This window comes from Panulirus ornatus, chromosome 43, assembly GCF_036320965.1.
Source record: "Panulirus ornatus isolate Po-2019 chromosome 43, ASM3632096v1, whole genome shotgun sequence".
NCBI classification, from domain to species: domain Eukaryota; kingdom Metazoa; phylum Arthropoda; class Malacostraca; order Decapoda; family Palinuridae; genus Panulirus; species Panulirus ornatus.
In genome coordinates, this window is record NC_092266.1 from 19,415,494 (window position 1) to 19,436,681 (window position 21,188).

Genomic DNA, 21,188 nt, shown 5'->3' on the forward strand with positions numbered 1-21,188 from the left:
TATATATATATATATATATATCCCTGGGGATAGGGAAGAAAGAATACTTCCCAGCCACAATCCTTTTATAACCACACATCTCTCTCACCCTTTCATTACTAACTCGCTCAAATCACCTCACACCACATAGTGTCCTCAAACATTTCATTTCCAACACATCCACCTTCCTCCGTACAACCCTCTCTATAGCCCATGCTTCGCAACAATATAACTTTGTTGGAAGTACTATTCCTTCAAACATACCCATTTTTTCTCTCTGAGATAACGTTCTCTTTCCACGCGTTCTTAATCGCTCCCAGAACCTTGTGTCCGAATTCGTTCTAGCTTATGTACTTCAGTGTGTTTAGTTAATCATCACAAAACGAAGCTGTATTCAAATTTATCTCTATGAGAAACATACCGGAAAAAAGCTCTATGCTTTCAACTGTGTTGCAAGCTACAACCAAAAGTACAAAGTCAAGCTGAATATACACAAAATTAGACCTCACTCCACCTGAGGAGAGGAACGTGAATCTGGTGACCATACTCTCTACCTATCTAAGGATGTCAAGTTCTGACTTCCCAGAATGGATGGGAATCATTCTTACGTTTGAAAATTCCACTCGATTCAAAAGCAGTTCTAACAGATTATCAATGATGCTGAACCCCCTTTTTAAGAGACTTACCAATGTGACCAATCTAAACCTAACGCAGATTCTAGAGGGAATCAAGTTGACATCATTTTCAGTAAACATCAGGCTGTATTATCTCAAAGAATTACGCATGGTAGAAGAGAACTGATGGCTGACAGAGCACTGAGTGGTTTCAAATTACTAGTTTGGGATGAAAATTCCTTACGTTAAGCCGTATCCAGTGTTTCTGTGACAAAAGTTTTCTTCCCTGAAATTACCACAGTATGCTTTCCTTGCTTTCAGCAAAAAATTCTCAAATTTTCTTATGGAAACCCTACGTTTTCTTACGGTATCATCAACATTTAATTTCTCCATCTAACAATTTATAAACATAATTCTTTACTGCAAACATATACAAACAACAATGGAAACTTTCAAAGAATTATGAGAGCTTGAAAAACATTAAATGAATCAACTTGGGTAGGTTTTGAGTTTACAACCATCTCTAGACTCATTATCAAAATATCAAAAGAGCAATGAATTATTGACTTTCTCAACTTTGAAACTTATAGAAGGAACATAGTCTTTTTTCCACAAATCTTATAGGAGCTTAATCGGGTCCATAGACGTATTAACAAAAGAACCCGAGTAAATATATTTGTGGAACATACGTATTCTATAATAAAATCGATATATATATATATATATATATATATATATATATATATATATATAATTTGTTTATGGATGGGGTTGTTAGGGAGGTAAATGCAAGAGTTTTGGAAAGAGGGGCGAGTATGAAGTCTGTTGGGGATGAGAGAGCTTGGGAAGTGAGTCAGTTGTTGTTCGCTGATGATACAGCGCTGGTGGCTGATTCATGTGAGAAACTGCAGAAGCTGGTGACTGAGTTTGGAAAAGTGTGTGGAAGAAGAAAGTTAAGAGTAAATGTGAATAAGAGCAAGGTTATTAGGTACAGTAGGGTTGAGGGTCAAGTCAATTGGGAGGTGAGTTTGAATGGAGAAAAACTGGAGGAAGTGAAGTGTTTTAGATATCTGGGAGTGGATCTGGCAGCGGATGGAACCATGGAAGCGGAAGTGGATCATAGGGTGGGGGAGGGGGCGAAAATCCTGGGGGCCTTGAAGAATGTGTGGAAGTCGAGAACATTATCTCGGAAAGCAAAAATGGATATGTTTGAAGGAATAGTGGTTCCAACAATGCTATATGGTTGCGAGGCGTGGGCTATGGATAGAGTTGTGCGCAGGAGGATGGATGTGCTGGAAATGAGATGTTTGAGGACAATGTGTGGTGTGAGGTGGTTTGATCGAGTGAGTAACGTAAGGGTAAGAGAGATGTGTGGAAATAAAAAGAGCGTGGTTGAGAGAGCAGAAGAGGGTGTTTTGAAGTGGTTTGGGCACATGGAGAGGATGAGTGAGGAAAGATTGACCAAGAGGATATATGTGTCGGAGGTGGAGGGAACAAGGAGAAGAGGGAGACCAAACTGGAGGTGGAAAGATGGAGTGAAAAAGATTTTGTGTGATCGGGGCCTGAACATGCAGGAGGGTGAAAGGAGGGCAAGGAATAGAGTGAATTGGAACGATGTGGTATACCGGGGTTGACGTGCTGTCAGTGGATTGAAGCAGGGCATGTGAAGCGTCTGGGGTAAACCATGGAGAGCTGTGTAGGTATGTATATTTGCGTGTGTGGACGTATGTATATACATGTGTATGGGGGGGGGGGGTTGGGCCATTTCTTTCATCTGTTTCCTTGCGCTACCTCGCAAACGCGGGAGACAGCGACAAAGTATAAAAAAAAAAAATATATATATATACACACACACACACAATGAACATTTTCTACTTTCTACGTTTTGAATTCATCCTACGCGTGACTTAGTTCGACATCATCACATCCATTTTTTCTTAAAAGTTCACGTTTCTCGTTCATGATCAATTCTCGGTAATTGTCGCTTTTTATAATCATTACCTTTCCCTTTACCTTCATCAACACTCATTTGGTCTTTTGCCCATGGATCTTGTCAAATACCTTTTGCACGATCTCTTTATCTTCCCCAGATTCAATCATTTGAGAGAGAGAGAGAGAGAGAGAGAGAGAGAGAGAGAGAGAGAGAGAGAGAGAGAGAGAGAGAGAGAGAGAGAGAGAGAGAAATACTCGTCTAATGGGAAGTCCTGTTCAAAGTGAGGACATAATATGGTGTGTGACGGTGAAAGGAAAATTGATACACGAGATTAAACGCTTCTATATTGAGTTCAGTCGAGTAGTAGTGGAGAGCCCACTATCTATGGTATACTGCGATGATAACAGCATAAACGTTTCGTTATCTTCGCGAGAAATATGACCGCCTATCTTTAGTAACACTGGTATGAACTAATACACAAGTGCATGACGTTCCGAAAGACAAGAGCCGTCTAGCTTTGTCCGGACGGGATCGCTACTTGCCAATTGCTCGACGTCCGCTGTTCTTATTGGGAGATATGAAGCCAACGGATGTCGGTCTGTGGTCTTGTTACCCTAATCAACGCTTCCAACACGATATATGTACAGTCACATCGCCTTGAATTTATCAGCTTATATTATTCTATTGTTCCAGAAACATTTAACAAATTTTTAGTAAAAATAAACGTTAAAAGACTGCTACTCATTAATCCTCAAGGAGTCCCTAAAGTTTCACTAAACCTCTGGGAGTCCCTAGAATTCCTTCATCCCCACGCTTACCACCTTACATCAAGCATCGCTCGGAGAGTCAACCTTCCTAGATCTATTATTTAGGCAAGTCTAAACCATCACGGTATTTCACCATATACACTTTCGACATTTCATAACTCATTCTAATGTTGTTCCCTGCTATGTAATTCTACTGTATGTCCCACTCAACGCAAATTGATTTCCAGAACTTTCAGGTTGTTAAAACGAACCCATTTTGGACCCTGTTGTGATCCTTATTTCACAGTCCCTCTAAACATCTTAACAAACTATAGGAATCAAGCACAACCAAAATGAATGCATTATACGATAGTTTTCTCTTGATAAAGCCCTCTACCCCTTGCCTAAATTTAGTACTGAATTCCTTTAACAGATGTGAAGCCAATCGTAACTAAATTTACTACGAATATATGGACCCTTTAATTCTGAACAAAATTGGGAATCCTTTCCAGCTTGGGCAGTCAACTAATCGAAAAAGAAAAGTCATTAAAAGATTGGAAAAAAAAAAAAAGCATCCTTGGAGGGAAAAAGTACCTGCACACACACACACATTTGTAAATATACATTTTGTATAATTCCATTCAAGCAACCAAGATCATAAATAGGCCATGTGTGCATTTTTTGTGAAATGTAAAGGGAGACAAATGTCCTTCTCTTGCCCTTCCTGGGGACGCCAAACCTTGCATAAACACTTGAAGTAGCAAAATATCCTAATTTCACTCAAATTACAAATTTCAAACCATCAGCAATAATGATTTGCATGTACGTCCTCAGAAAGTCCTTCCTATCCACCACTACACAAGATGGACATTTTCTAAACACAAGGTATCACAATGATACAGGAGCTGCTAGAGGTAAAGGCGGAGCAGGAGTTCGACCGGGGAATGTCGTGCTATCACTGTAATCCAATGTCTCTACCAACCCAGCCAACTCTCGGCGTTACTATACTTCACACCAGCATAGCAACATCCCAATCATTTAGTCCTTATAACGGTCACGTCACTACACGCCTTTGATACAGCAACCTTCTCAAATAATTATATTACGCAAAATGAAAAGTTTTTATGACACCTGAATTGTAAACAACTGGCACACTTTCTCTGGGACAATTGCAGCTCCATCAACTATTATGTACTTTCCCTTTCAAATGATTTATATGCCGTCTTTGAACCCAAATCTGCCCAATCTATTAAAGAAACTAAAGATACAGTACCGAAATATCTACCAATTGTGGTACCTCAGAGAGAGACGGCCTTGGTGCACTTACTTCACAGTCACGGCCAAGTTAACGTGACTGGAAATATAAAATGGGGTCTGAGTATCTGGCGCAATGCCAGCATCATGAGACAGTTACCTCCTCACCAAACAGCTGGCATAAATTGTTGGTTAATTTCGTAATCAAACACATAGACAAATAATGAAGAAATGCAGCCTTGTATGACACATGTGGCTGGAAGTAAAGTGGATAAGGAAAGCACAGGACGGGGTTCAGACCAGGTGTTTCGGGCACACACAGCTGGTGGATACAGGCAAAGGGAAGAGAGGAAAATGTGACCCACCATCACTGCCAGGAATATAATTGCTTCCACAACTTGATGGTTAATAAAACGTGATACACAAACGTAACATGTAAAGTGATCCTCGGTATCATTACAAAGCTACGCTTCGATAAAAAAGATTAGTGTTGAGAGAAGTGTGCATAATGGCAACACTGGCCAGTGGAGGGAGGGATCTGCATCAGTTGCCAAGTACCATATTACTTACTCCCCATCCTCGTAATCTAGTGCAGGCTCTCATATAACTTAATTGTTCGTCATTCTCGTTCTACAAACAAACTGACAAAAAAAAAAAAAAAAACGTGAAGACATCTGAAGCATGACCAAAATAATCTAATCAATATATGAAACAACTATCTATCATCTCCAAGAAAAATATCCAAGGATTAGCCATAGGATATAATACCTACTATATCACATTTACTCAACATTATCCATCATTCTTAAGAATACGTGATGCAACGATAAAACATACCACGAAGTCAGACAAATGCGAATTGGAGAGAGAGAGAGAGAGAGAGAGAGAGAGAGAGAGAGAGAGAGAGAGAGAGAGAGAGAGAGAGAGAGAGAGAGAGAGAGAGAGAGAGAATTAATCTACATATACACTCACAGGAGAATTAAACAAAAATGAGTCATGACAAATACGTGTTGTCAGGAACGGATGCCAACTTCCCACGAGGACGAGAAGAAAAGACAGCAACCAGGGCCAAAGAAGTGAAACTTGACAGACACTGAAATTTTTTCCATATGTGCGGTCGTCACTAACTCTTGATTTCCAAACGGATTAAGGTAGAAACTCCCTGGTGGGTGGCGGTTACGACCCACTTGCTGATTTAGTGTTACAGTGCCTCAAGCACAAATGGTTCCATTCTTATAAAAATGACATTACCAGCAATCTAATATCAGTACATATGGACATCCGCTATCTTAGATAAATCCTGGGGAACCTGCGCATCCATTTCTGGTGGAGGGAGAGTTTGTTGCTATGTTCACCCAAATACGTACAACAGAATAACTTGTGAAAGCCTCAATGAATAGCGATTTACTCGCCCATATTACAACAATGAAACTACCAAAATCACAGGTGATTTTCATACGGGCAACTAGTTATAAGTTTGCTTTACCTTATACATTATCATTCAAAGGTATAAGAAGGATGCTAACCCTAGGCTTAATCACAACTTATTACACCCAGAAACTGTTACGAAATTTCTAAATCAAACTCTCATGGAGTAAGAATTCATGATAAGGGGTCATGGCCTGTCTCAGAATTAAGAAACATCTATGAAAATGCTACATTCGTGTGTGTATACACACACACACACACACATATATATATATATATATATATATATATATATATATATATATATATATATATATATATATATATATCACACATGACAGCTAGGGACTGAATGTGAACGAATATGGCCTTTGTTGTCTTTTCCTAGCACTTCCTCGCGCGCGCGAGGAGGGGGGGTGGGGGTACCATTTCATGTGTGGCGGGGTGGCGACGAAATGGATGAAGGCATCATGTATGAATATGTACATGTGTATATATGTATATGTCTGTGTATGTATACGATGAAATGTATAGGTATGTATATGTGCGTGTGTGGGCGTTTATGCATATACATGTGTATGTGGGTGGGTTGGGCTATTCTTTCGTCTGTTTCCTTGCGCTACCTCGCTAACGCAGAAGCATCGGCAAAGTATATATATTCCAACATTTGTTCCATTGCTTACTCTTTTTTTATCAGAATTCGTTAAAGCTCAATAGGCAAAATATTGAAAAAAATTAAACTTTCTGTATCAATTCAAAGTTTACAAATTGGGTAAATTACTATAAATTATTCTACTCATTCATCTTTGAAAAGCATGCACGATTATAACAAAGTGTCATAATCAATAATTGGCCTTACTGAGTTGTTTCACTGTGCAAACCATCTTTATCATCTCTATGGCAATTAGGAAATTTAGTAGCATGTATCATGGTACGTTACATGGGGAACAGCACTGATCTTGTACATCTCGAACAGCAGTTTTAATATTTGCAAGATGCCATCTTCATATGCCTGTCTTAACACTTCTAGTGGCTAAAAGCCTTCCTATTTGGTGTGTTTGGAAAGGTTAGGCTATTAAACACAGTTATGAATTATTTCTGTGTAGTATTCCTATCACTCAACCCTGCTTCACACTTTACCAATCTTTACGTACAAATTTCCCCTACCAAACAAGCTTGAAACTAATGATACATATGCGCTCTGTAAAAAAATTGACAATTCCCAAACAAATGCCCTCCACCAAGTCATAAACCTCATTCCATCCGACATTCACACAATCTGAAACTACACACCTCAGGTATATACAAGTTATACTTTCTCATCTACATTCAGGACAAAACCCATCTCTCCAACATTAAATACACTGATACAATGCATCCTAAGATACTTCATGCCCAATATGCAACTTTACTATTAAATGCACTAAAAAAATCCCCCACTGTTCTGCACTCATCTCACAAGACACTTATCACCACACTTCTAGACCTGTGGTTCCATCTGAGTACTAGAGGAACCCCAGAGAAGGGAATCATGAGGCATAAAAGTATCACTCATATCCTAATATAATTTTGTCAGACCTATGACTAAATTACAAACAACAACAGGGGAGAGAGAATACTTCCCAGGTATTCCTTGCGTGTCATAAAAGGCGACTAAAAGGGGAGGAAGCTGGGGGCTGGAAATCCTCCCCTCCAGTTTTGACTTTTCCAAAAGAAACAGAAAAGGGCGGGGGGGGGGGGGGGAGGATTTTCCCCTCTTAGGCTCAGTCCTCTGCTCTTAACGCTACCTCGCTAATGAGGGAAATAATGAATATGTATGAATAAAATACAACAACAATGAGATATGTGGAAAATAGGATCATATGGAAACAAACGGGTTAGAGCCGAGACATACCTCAACGACTCGAACATCCAATGGTCTTCCTCAGGAGAAGCTGATTCCAGCATTTGGCGGGAATGTGTTCCCGCCTTGACGTGTCGCTCTCTGATTGGATCGCTTGTCCAGCTACCTCCACCCGTTCAAAACAATTTCCGCTGTTAATGTGACCAGCAGATGAATCCAGACCATGTGTTAACGTTGTTCTTAATCAGCACCTCTAGGTAAGCTTTCACACTATCACTAAACGGTGTGTCAATTGCCTGTAGGTGCCTTGGCATCAACTGTTTAGTAATAGTGTGAAAGCTTACTCGGAGGAACGGATTAAGAACATCGTCCATCTGCTGGTCATGTTAGGCAGCGGAGATCACTGTGAACAGGAGGTGGTAAGACAAGCAATCCATTCAGAGCGACACGCCAAGGCGTGGGACCGAGTTACCATCACTGGCTGGGGAATATGGTCCAGACTAATGCTAGGATCAGTATCTCCTGAGGAAGACGTATAAACAGTTGAAACAACTTACGGTATGTCTCAGCTCTGTTTGTTTCCATACCATCCTATTTTCCACATTTGTCATGATGGATAATAGATAATGAGATATCTTGGGGATGGGACCCAAGTCTAAACACAAAATCCATTTACGTTCCACATACAACTTACACTGTCTGAAGGTAATGTATATTTCTAATAATTCTGAGCATGAAACAAAGTTTGTGTAACACTGAACCATCAGAAAGCTAGGGTGTCACAACCTCAGCCACCCATGTGGACAATGTATGGTGGTTTGACATCACCTTCATTCCTGACTGATATATATGCAACTGATAAGCAAGGTGCCAACACAGCATCTGAGAGTAGCCTGGGTAAGTGAGGTCTTGTATTTAATTTTCCACATGTAACGTCGTGTAGATGCTCGATTTTTCGGATTTTGGATCATTCATAATTTTAGATTTTTGGGCTAGGAATGCTCAAACCTGTACTATTATGAATGAGAGTACAAAGATTTGTACAAATGACAATTTTACACACAAAAATCCGTTTCTTGGGAAATACAACCAAACCTAGATAGATCTAAGCTACACATTAGTACACAAGCCAAAGTTTGGTAAAACATAATCCCTTTGGATGAGAGAAATTTAAAAATCCTTACTAAAGGATCAAATACATTAAAAAATGTTAAGAAAGAAATAAGATCACATTCTAGAGAATGGAGGGTCCTGTTAAGAATATGAGGAAGAGATGGGAATATGACTACAGTATAACATTTCATTACCACTATGGTAATCCCTATTTTATATTACTTACTGCATAACTCAACTGACATAATATAAAAAGGCTTTTCAAGTTGATGGGTATAGTATGGTGTACTTATCAACTGCAAGGTTAATCAAATGTGCAAGTTAAAAGATGAAATTTCAAAAAATCATTTCGCAAAGAAGTAAACAATGCTTTATTTGCTATCCTCATATCTTGATAATATCCTCAAGTCAGCCAGAACATTCCCATGTTATAAAGTATAACTAACGCTTTTGTGTCTATACTTCTAATCATATTCAGGCAATGCATTCAATTAATATACTACCCAACTAATCTGCTTACTTTATTTCTGTTAACTTCCTCAAGTCAGCCAGAAAATTCATTTACGTTATAAAAGTGTAACTAATGCTTTTGTGCCTATGCTCTTGGTCATATTCTGGCAATGCATTTAATATACTACCCACCTATTCTACTTATTTCTTTCTCAATTCAACTAAATGGCTTAGGTGCATTAAGCCCCCAAACATCATTTACTCATCCTCAGTATACTCCCAATGGGTCAAAAGTTAAAAATGAACTACCACACTTGAAAGTTTCTTGTTTCACTGTACATATTAATTTGATTTGTTTGAAAATGAGTAAATTTGGTCTACATTCATAATAACTCCATGGTTATATCACTACCACTCCAACGAATTCTAAATACTTCTCGATCATCATCAAACAAAATATCCCGAGCCCCATTCAATCATTATAACAGCATACATCTATCAATCTCTTTGGTAGTCTACATCTCATATTATCTACTGTACTGCTATATATCATCTGGATCAACTTATCATCCTCTGCATGACCATACTATGCTGAAGACTTTCATCCATGCACCTTTCAAATATATTCTTCACACCATAAAACCTCACATAGTTCTTCAAGACCTCTATCCTATTACCCACAACTATATAATGCATATCATCCATTAACATTTGAGCAATCCAACAGTCTACAATTCTACTTTACCCGATGGAAATGGAAATTCTTTTAAATTTGGGTAAATATATCTTTCACCTGTTCTAGTAAGATAAATAAAGTAATATCCTTAAAGCTCAGGCTGAGTCTAACCTACTGTTGTAAGCAACAGCCCCCAGACCCTTGCAACTACTACTGATTATCCCAATTTTTCTTATGGCTACAGGCAATGTGTTGAAAAGTCTTGAGCCACTGCTTTTGTGCTTATTAGACAGTTTAATGTTAGGTTGATAATTAAAAGAGTATCTCATTATTGTCATGCCAACAGGGAGGAACAAGCATTCCTTCCAACAGCCTTATGCAGCTGAATGCCTTATACTCATTTGTCAGGAAAAGTGTGATACAGGAAAACTAATCAGGAAACAGAATTGCTCATGTGTACAAAAAGTTGCCAAATATGATAGTAAGTGCAAAAGCTACATGGATGGCTACATGAGTGAGAATGAGTGGGTGTGAATAGGAACTGCCTCTCACAGGCCAGCAGTCCAAGTGTGGTATCCTTCCACTCTCAGGTGATATCTTAAGTCTGTTTACAACCAGTTACTGGAAGATTTGGGCATGTATTCGCATTTGAAAACTCGAATGCCTTCCAGCTTAAATCCTCCACCATGCTGTGTTACACATTAGACAATATGTGTATTTCACTTATAACACTGAAAATTATGGTAAATCTGGCTGCTAATGGAAGCTTGGTGAGATTTCATTATTACTAAAAATTTCTCATTATGTTACTTGCCCTTTGTTCTTCCTGGACGTCATAACCCAATCCATCAAAAACATTCATTACTGTACCATGAAAAATCATAAATGTCAAATTTAGTTTTGGATGTTGAGTGATCTGTCATTCTGGGTTTTGTTAACAGAATATGAATGGCAGAGCACAGCACAGGGGTATCAGGTCAGTTCAGTTGCACTTTGAAAGGGCTTGCCCTTGCAATGGCAGCTCCCTTTTTCTGTTGATGCATCAAATCTCCTGGACTCTTGTATAGCTATTTCAAGTGTTTATAGTATGTTGTTATCTTTCTTCCTGTCTTCTCTCCAAAATTTATAAATTTGTTCTTTCATAGTTACTAAATCTTAATTTCTCACTAAGTCAGATTATCTTATTTCATTCTTCTATACATGGTTGTTGTAATACTGGCTCACTTCTTTCCTGTTAATATTCCAGACAACATAGAATAAAATGTTGAAAACCTTCCTCCTTTGCTCCACATAAATCACAACGTTTATTGCCACTGGAGAATTCATTTCTATTATCTAATAAATTTTTTCTACATTTACACAATAATACATAGGACGGCCCACTATCATACAATTTTTTCCTTCATTATATCTTTTTTCCCATTTCTCTTATATTTTTTTTGGATTTTAATATCTCATCTATTTTCTCCTTTTTTCTGCATCATAGTTGTTTACTTTCGTTTTCATTTCATTTTCTATTAGTTTTATGTGAAGCTTGTTAAATTTTATTTTAGTTTCTAAAAAGAATTTTCTGTTGCTTTTATCCATTTATCTTTTCTTTCCAGTCATTTCCTGTTCTGTTCTTCTAAGTAGTGCATTCACATTTTCATGCATTCTGTACTGTAAATATGTAATCTACCCTTCTATAATTCTTCATTCCATAGGTGAGGCACATTTCATTTCATTAAATTAGACAGTGGCTACATTTATGAATAATGAAAATTAGTTAATTACCACAACAGCTGGTTAAACAATCATAAAATTATCAACATAACCTTTGAACACCTCACCTAAACGTACACGAAAACCTATAATCATATCAGAAATATTTCTATATTGTGATCCACTGCTGGAGAATAAATGGAATGGTTATTTTGGGGGAGGATGGTCAGTGACATGAACACCAATTACTTTTGCTATCTAATAGTTTACAGCAGCTAATCCAATATTCAATCACAGGTGTGTCTGACATGTTTCAACTAAAAATGTTAAATTCTGATAAATCTTTGGCTCCTAAGGAAGGTTATATGGATTCTGTAGATTCTGTTGTTTTGTTATAGTATTTCACGGACTTTTATGTTAATCAACACTACATTTTCCCCTCATCTTTTTACCCTCACCTAAAAGGCCGTACATCTATTATCGCAAAAGATAATATAAAGCTCCAAATCATGATTTGCATTCTAATTCTGTAAAGACTATCCTGCCATTTGCAAAACAAAATAGCGATGGTTTGCTAATGTGCTTTTAAAAAAAATGCTTCAAATTATGTTCAGTCAATCTTATTACATTTTCAACTCTGTAAACTCTCAATGATATTCCCACGTTAAATCTATGGTGCCCTTAAGCTACATAATCAAGTGTAACTGACAATTCCTAGCTATGTTTGTGACGTCCATGCAGTAGCAGTGTACCTGACAGCACACTGCCAAAAGTTTCCTTTCTCCTTAGAATGTTAAGGGATATATGGCAAAATACACTGTCAACCTACTAGAAATAATCTTGCGTTCGTGGAACACCAAACAGTGAATGAAAATAAATTCACTGTTGTGGTTCCACGACTATGCGCGCTCTATCGAGTTGTGAGAGAACACCCTGTTACAGCAACTTAATGAAGCACTGGCTGCTTCCAGTACAGCTGATAATATACTATACTACAACTGTACAATTAATTACTTACCTATGACCCAGTTCCCCACTTAGATGCTCCTCATAATATCTTGTGAAACTGATCGTCGTACTCAGAATAACGGGCACATGCGAGATAAGTAGAGTGTTAAATTCAGTTTCACTTACGTCCTAAAACAACATAATTAACTAAATACACAGAGTACACATTACATTATCGTGTCACAGTATTAGAGTATAAACTGGGCTTAGGGAGCGGATAATAATGAGGAAAATAGACCCCCGCCTCCTAGCTGCTAGTGACCAGCTGATGAGCCGCGCCACTCCCACGATCGATCCCCAGCGATGCCGACCTGTGAACTAGTCCCTGAGTCAGCCACTTTTACCCCGCTCAGCGTCCTTTAAACACTCAATACACTACTTCACTAGAAGCTAACAGGTAAGTCTGCTTATTCTGTAGAAATTAAGTACTATGGATATTTCTGTAATAACGTCTTGAAATTACTAATATTACAATATATGTACTAGAATGTGATATATCTTGAATTCAAATTTGATAGTTTATAGAGGGAGCGGGAAAATTATTAGGTTCCGATACTTCTCCGAGGGTAACAAAAGGGTTTAATTAGGTTCTTTAACGTATTCAAATCTATACTAGTATTTTTACACATTCTAAATATTCCTTATCCTGGAGACTTAGTTGTGTGAATCAGCTGTTACTTCGGATGACAAGACGGTCTGACAAGTAGTCATGAGGAGTTAAGACCTCAAAATCGGCATTGTAGTCAGTTTCGATACTGGTAGTCATAAAATCAGGTAAGGAAAAGCGTAGCTTGTACTTTTAGATGCATATAACGATTATTTGAGTATGGCCGCTAAATCACATATTGTACACATAGGACTACGGTTTTTCGAACGTGTTGAAGTGTGACGTATACTTATTTAGGTTAACTGGCGATAGAATTTCATTTTGTGGTGTCATAAGGCAGTCACGTAATTTCTTTGCAAGGTCCATTAAAAATGATAAAGATTTAGTGTGAAGGCAACCCAGAAGTAAGTGGCACAAAAGCATAGAATTTTTATTACATGGTTGAAGTGGTGAAGAAAAACGCTGATGAAATGTAATATTTGATAATCCTTAGAAACGCGTAAATGATTGTGAGAAGTGCTATAAAGATTAAAGAAAAGGTATTTTGGTAAGTTTATATAAAAGAAAATGGACACACGTACTCCATAAATGTTGAAATTTGTACCAGAGTTGATGTTATATAAGGGTAAAGTTTATGAAAATTTGATGGATACCTGAGAAAAGTAAGGAGCTTTAGTGGTACATGTTGAGATGGAGAACAGTGGCATGTGCTTAGTCAGCACATGGGGAACAAAGTAGCCAGTTTAGAAATGCTGATCCATCTTGGTACACTAGTACTTCTAGATGTGTTGGACTATGGATTTTTGGGAATTTTTGCTGTTCAGAAGCACACTTTTGAACTTTGACTTTTAACACTGAAAGTAAGGAAAACCATGGCTGTTAGGGCAAGTTTTATGATTTTTTTCTCCTTTGGATCTGTTTATTTCCATTATTATTTGAACAGCTTTCCTTTGACCTTCATAGCCCTTCCCACTGTTGCTTTATCATAAGAAAAAACTGCTGCAAATCACTCTTCACTGGCCCTGTTTTCTTCTCCGTACAGTACACAATCATTGGAATGTGAAAAAAATTATATTCTAAGATTAGATTCTATGTGACTGACCTTTTTTGATGCATTCCTTGGCATTTTCCACTTCTTAGTGTGTTGTGTGTCTTGACTTTCTTCATTCTTGGTTGTTTGAAATGGTGCCAGTTTCATTGGTATGGTGATTTAAGGTTTTTTAGAGGCCGTAAACTACAACTAGTGAAAGAAATCAAAGGGTTAAGGGTTTTGTTAACTTCAACATGTTTGAGGAGGAGCATAAGTCAATGCTGCCACACCAGGGGAGTAAATGCCAGTAGAATTGCACATTTTTCATTCAAAATTTCTTTCATTATTGTACATGCATGATTCATGCCTCTGCAAACTGATAAGTGGTAACATCACCACTGAAAACTGCCATATTAAGAAATAATGTATTGATGTAATAAGAATGAGAGAAATGGAACAATATTCTAATATCTGGCTGCACTAACAGGCTGACATCCTTCCTCGAGTGATACCTTACAATGGTGATGTATCCAAGGGCATTTAGATGAGTTCTACATTTTGTAGTAGAAAGAAATACTTAGTTCACTACAGCAATAAAAGTAAAAGAAATTTTTTTTCCTTTTTTTTTCCACACATTGAGGGAAGTGAGATTTCCCTCTTTAAAAAGTGACTAATAAACTACATATGGACCAAAGTGTCTGATCTGGTTAAACACCACACCTTTCTCTAACCCTTTTACTACTTACTTGATCAAACCTCCACGCATCACATGTTGTCCTTAAGCATATAATTTTCTACACCCACCTTCCTCTGCACATCCTCACCCATAGCCAGTGCCTGCATTCATACATTATTGGGGCTACTATACCTTCAAACATACCTATTTTCACCCTTCTAGATGGTGATTTCCCTTTACATCTACTCTTCAGTGTTCCCATTCAAACTCACACCAGCTAATCAGTCCCTCTACCCTGCTACTATCCTAGCTTTTATTCACATTTACTCTTGACTTCTTCCTCTCACACACTTTTCCAAACTCAGTCTCGAACTTTCGTAGTTTCTCACTTGAATCTACCACCATTGCTTGGTCATCAGCACACAACTGACTCAATCTCCAGGTCCCCTTATCCTCAACAATCGGCATACTTTCATCTGTTTCCAAAACTCTTTCACCTCCTTCACCACCCCATCCATAAAGAAATGAAACAGCCATGGTAACATTACGCAGACCAACCTTCACTTGGATCCACTCACTCTCCTCTACTCCTAATCATACTCATGCTTTACACCCTTGATAGAAAATTCCCACTGCTTCTAGCAGTGGGAATGTGCTTTCTCCAAATTCATATATGCCACATATAAATCCTTCTGTGTTTCTCACACACATTCCTTAAAGCAAACTCCTGATCCACACATCCTCTTTTACTTCAGAAACCAAGTTTTTCCTTTGCAGTTTGATGCTCTGTACATGTCTTCACACTCTCAATCCCATACAGCTTAACTGTTACACTCAACAGAATTATACCTATGCAATTTGAACACTTGCCATTTTCCTCCTTAACTTTATTTAGTGACACTATACATGCATTCCACCAATCCTCAGGCATCTGACCATGATTCATACATACAATGAAAATCCGAACTAACCAGTCAACAACACAATCACCCCCTTTTTTAATGAATTCAACTGCAATATCATCCAACCCAGCTGCCTTGCCACATTTCACCTTACTCAAAGTTTTCACCACCTTTTTTTCTTTACCAAGCCATTCTCCTTGACTTTCTCTTTGCATACCATCCCGACCCAAATACCGTACATCTGCCACCATATCATCAAACACGTTCAGCTATCTGTATATATATTTCTGTCAACCATTCCCTCCGGGAACTCCTATCAAGGTGGTGGCCATGGCAAAAGAGTCTCCACTTATCCTTGTCCTTACATGCCTTCCTCACATGCACCATTCCATGCATTCTTCCCCAATTTCCCTCCTTCCAGAACTTTTCCACTCTATTTCCACATGTCACTTGTGGTTTTCCTCTCATGCCAACCCCTTTGATCATACACTCTTCTTGTAAACTCCCCATCTTGCATTGTATCCACATGCCCAAACCACCTCAAAGTATTATGTTTCACCCACTGTACCACTCCACAATTCATTCCCATTAGATTCTTTGCCATACTATATTGCTTATATACCCCCTCATTACTTTCTCATTCCATCTAGTCATACCACATGTTCCTCTCAAATGACTAATTTTTCCAGCTTGGATTTTTGACCTCTGACTCATCCCATCTCTATGTTGTGGCTGCATAGTCTCTTTCTTCACTTCCATACTTACACCTCTACCCAATACTATTCTAGAAAGGGACCAATGACTTTTCTACCTTGTACTGCTTTCTCCCTGATCTCCCCTTCCATATCACTTCCAACAGTCCTTCAAGCTGCTCACTTCAACTTCTCATGTCATTACTACCTGTTACCATTTCTTCATTTGCTCCTTCAGTGGTGTTCCCATTTGTTTTTCTCACACTGTTAATCTCATTAAAAAACACATTATTCTTCTTGAGGCTTACTGATACTTTATTTCCTCAACTTTCATTTGCCACCTTTTCAGCCACTGCATCTTCCTGTTAACCACCTGCTTCATTCTTTTGTACATACCCAATCATTTACACTTCTTTATTGTAAGTGCTGACCATATACCTCCCTTTTCTTCTTTTTTACTAGCAACTGTACTTTGACATCATTACCCTTTCTAATCTGCCTACCTCTCACCTTATGCATGGTACACATATATCTTGCACATGCAAGAATTGCTTCCCTAAATACCTCCCATTGTTCACCTAGTCCTGTAGCTTTGTTTACACTCACCTTTTGCCATTCTTCTTTCATTGTAGGTGAAGTCTGCTTACACAATAGCAAATGATTAAAGTGACAAACACTTGTTCTCTACTTAGGATGATATTTCTACATGGTAAATGCATTGAAAGTTAAACATCAGTACAGGTACTGTAATCAGGATTCTTAATGGTCCAACCCTGTAGGTTCACTAACCACCCTGGCACATAGTGTGTGGATGATTTATTTCAAGAATTCTATTTGAATTTGATTTTGAATTTCTCCAAATGTAGGATGTCTGTAAGAATTTTGCCTAGATGATTAAATACAATTGATAGGATTGTGGTATGTTTTTTCTGTCAACAGTGATGTCCTTCAAGGTTCTGTCCTGTCTCCTGCATTCTTTCTCCTTTTTATCAATGATTTCCTCTCACAAATAGCTGAGAGAACTCACATCCTTCATTTCTGCTCCTTGTTTCACATGTTTTGCATCTCATCTCTTCTGAACATTTGTGCATTTATGCAAGGGAGTACTGCTCTCACATTTGGGGTAGTTCTAGCTCTGTATACTCATTTGACATAATTGAGTCGAAAGCGATCCGACTTTTAAACTCTCCCAGTCTAATTTCCACACTTGTCACCCTTGCCCTATGCTGCAGTGTTGGTTCACTTTCCCTCTTCTATAGGTATTTATTTGGTTTCTGCTCCCTAGAGCTGGCTTCTTGTGTGCCCTCACCACTAGCTAGACTGTACAAGCTGTTGCATCACATGATTTTTGTGTGCCCCTCTGCAACTCAGGGTGGACTGTTTTGATACGTGCTTCTTTCCCTACTTGTCAAAGCTTTGGAACTGTCTAACATCTCATGTTTATCCCAATAACGATAACCTGGCATTTCAAAAGACAGGTTGTTCAATTCCTCTAAAATTTGTAAATACTTTCCCATGTCTTTTCTTTTTCCGTTTCATAATTCTCTCTTAATTTCAACTAAGGCCCGGCCTTGATGTGGAATTTTGTCTGTGACTGGAGCCTTCAGCATAAAGGGGAAAATAATGTAAGAGAAGATATCTCGGTAGACAAAATTTAGTTAAGTTTAACACCTTCAAGACCCAGTTTTTACCCATTTCTCTGTCAAAAGTTCTTCATAAATCTTGTCTGTCCTTTGACGGTTTTGTAATTCTGTGTCTTGACTCTGAACCTACTTGGTATTACCATGATATCCACTCTTTCTTGGAAACCCCACATTACAGAAATTGCTAAGTCTGCCTCTAAGAAAATGGGAGTCCTGTTTAGAGGACAAAATTTCTTTTCTTCTGAACAGTTGCTCCATTTGATCAAAAGATTGATTTGTCCTTGTATGGAGCACTGCTCTCACATCTGGACTGATTCTAGCTCTGCATCCTCACTTGACAGAGTTGAGTCGAAAATGGTCTGACTTATGAATTGTCCCAGGCTAACTTCAAAACTTGACCTCCTTGACCTTTGCTGCAATGTTGGTTCACTTTCCCTCTTCTATGGTTATAACTTGGTTTTTGCTCCTGAGAGCTGGTTCTTTGTTTGCCCCCACCTCTAGCTAGACTACAAGGTACTCAGGAAGCTCCTGCATCACGTGATTACTGTGCGGTCATTGGTGATTCAAGGGTGGACTGCTTTGATAATCATTTCTTTCCCAACACATCGAAGCTTCAGAACTCTCTACCTTCTACTTTCTTATGTCTTTCCCAGTAGCTGTGACCTGGAACATTTTAGAAAACAAGTTTTTCAGTTTTTCCAAAGTTCATAAATACTTTCCCTTGTCTCTTCTTTTTCCCTTTTTATAATCCTTTCTGTATTGCAATTTAGGCCTGGCTTTGATGTGAACTTTTATCAGTGACTTGAACCTCCACTGTTAAAAAGAAATGAAATATATAATGAAGCTTGCAGTAGGTTACTAATATCTGAAAATTTTGTATGTTGTCCCAGTGACAGGAAAGGTTGAACCGACATGCTGTTTTCCTGTGAATATCTCAATGCAGATAAACTTACTGATTAAAAATATTGTGAAGTATGATACCTAAAAACTTACTGATTAAAAACACTGTGAAGTATGATACCTAATAGGTATTGCTTAATGAGGCTGTAAGTGTTATGTAGATACTGATTCTCTGTTATAATTCTGTCATGCCAAAGGCAATTTTTCACATTATCTTGTACTTATCTCTCTTTTACAAAACTGAAAACTCCCATTTCAGTGAATATTACTAATTATCAAAGTTTCAGAAATCCAAGATGGTGAAGCTGTTTGCAGTGTGTGTATTATACAAAGGTACAGAAAATGCACATATTTTGAAGGCTGCATATGATGTACAACAATTTGGGTTTTTTCAACGTGGGTCCGTCCAGGAATTTATGGCTTTCACTAGCAAGATTATCACAGAGCGGAGTAATTCTTGTTCAAGACAATCTGTTAAAGAGCAAGGTGAGACCTGGGGTTTAGTATAGATTATGAATGATCATTTACCCTTTTTCATGAAGATAATTTGGTGTAAAATCTATTTCTACAATAGTTGTCCATACATTAATTGCATAGGTTTGTGGATGCACTACATTGTGTATTCTTTTTTCAGAATACATGTGTCATGTTTATGTGAGGTCTGACAACTTAGCAGGTGTGGTGATCTCAGATCATGAGTATCAATATCGAGTTGCTCACAACATGATTGGCAAGGTAAGATGTCTTAGCATGCATAATGACATATTTTTATGCCTACCTTAATGTTATGGTTTAAGTACTTAATCTTTCATGAAACAGAAGAAGGTAATCTTGAGTGTTCCTTCACTTATATTTGTGTCTTGTATGCCAGGCTATCCACATGAACCATAAGTACTTAATTGCTCGAGAATTTGGAATTATAATGTGAGTAGGCAGCATATATATATGAACACAACATCATAGCTAGAAAATGGATGTGAGTGGATGTGGCCTTTGTTCAACTGTTCTTTTTTGCTGCTAAATCCACTCCTAGATATCTAAAACACTTCACTTTCTCCAATTTTTCTCCATTCAAACTTACATCCCAGTTTACTTGTCTCTCGACCCTACTGAACCTAATAACTGTGCTCTTATTCACATGTGCTCTCAACTTTCTCCTTTCACACACTTTTCCAAACTGAGTCACCAACTTCTGCAGTTTTCCATGTTAGTGAGTTATAGATAGGGACAGACAAGAAAGATCAATGCGCACTTGGATTCTTTAGATGTCATGTTTAATGCACCAATACCGCACCTCTTATCTACAACCAGGCCCCACAGAGCTCTCCATGGCCTCTCCCGGACACTTCACATGCCTATGTTCAATCCATTTACAGCACATTGGCCCCTGTAAACCACATTCACTCCATCCCATGCATGCCTTTCACCCTCCTGCATTCTGAGGCCCCAAGTACTCAAAATCTTGATATTGGTATCTTTCTCCTTGTACCTTCCATGTATCTTCTTTGTCAGCGTCTCCATGTTCAACCTATCCAAATGTCCAGACCATTTCAGCACACCCTCTTCTTGGTTTTCTTATCCTGCTCTCTCTCTCTCTCTCTCTCTCTCTCTCTCTCTCTCTCTCTCTCTCTCTCTCTCTCTCTCTCTCTCTCCCTCTCTTTCACACACACTACTGCTTCATTAGCCTGATGTCAATGTTAGGTAAAACAGTGGAAGAAATAATGAGATGAAATTGTCGCATTTCCAGATCACAAAATTATATTGGACAACCAACACAGTTACTGCAATAGAAGATCCTGCCTGATAAATATGCTGGAATTATTTTCTGTTATTTATCAGAAGAGGGATGAAAAAGTACTGTCTGATGTAATATATTTAGATTTTCAAAAAGCTTTCAATAAAGTACCTCACAAGAGACTTTTACTTAAATTCAAAGCACACAGAATTGATAAAGAGGCTGGCTTACCGGAAGAAAGCAGTGTGTATTATTGTG

The 21,188-nt window shown here is 38.2% G+C and overlaps 2 protein-coding genes across 6 annotated transcripts in view; one reads left to right on the forward strand and one right to left on the reverse strand.

Moving 5' to 3' along the window:
• LOC139762369 (uncharacterized) overlaps positions 1–13,048 on the reverse strand; it is a 122,572-nt gene extending 109,524 nt beyond the window's left edge. For 2 of the 3 annotated variants that reach the window (XM_071687158.1, XM_071687154.1), the window contains exon 1: positions 12,756–13,047. The gene's annotated coding sequence lies outside the window, so the exon portion shown is untranslated. Of the gene's footprint in view, positions 1–12,755 lie in introns of all 3 variants that reach the window. The other variant, XM_071687157.1, reaches the window with a different exon arrangement.
• Ykt6 (YKT6 v-SNARE) overlaps positions 8,122–21,188 on the forward strand; it is a 29,051-nt gene continuing 15,984 nt past the window's right edge. The window contains exons 1-3 of one of the 3 annotated variants that reach the window (XM_071687162.1): positions 8,122–8,355; positions 19,483–19,681; positions 19,830–19,930. In XM_071687162.1, the coding sequence (XP_071543263.1) occupies positions 19,492–19,681; positions 19,830–19,930 (291 nt within the window). In that variant the 5' untranslated portion in view covers positions 8,122–8,355; positions 19,483–19,491. Of the gene's footprint in view, positions 8,356–13,365; positions 13,520–19,476; positions 19,682–19,829; positions 19,931–21,188 lie in introns of those variants that run through there. The other 2 variants (XM_071687159.1, XM_071687160.1) reach the window with 2 other exon arrangements.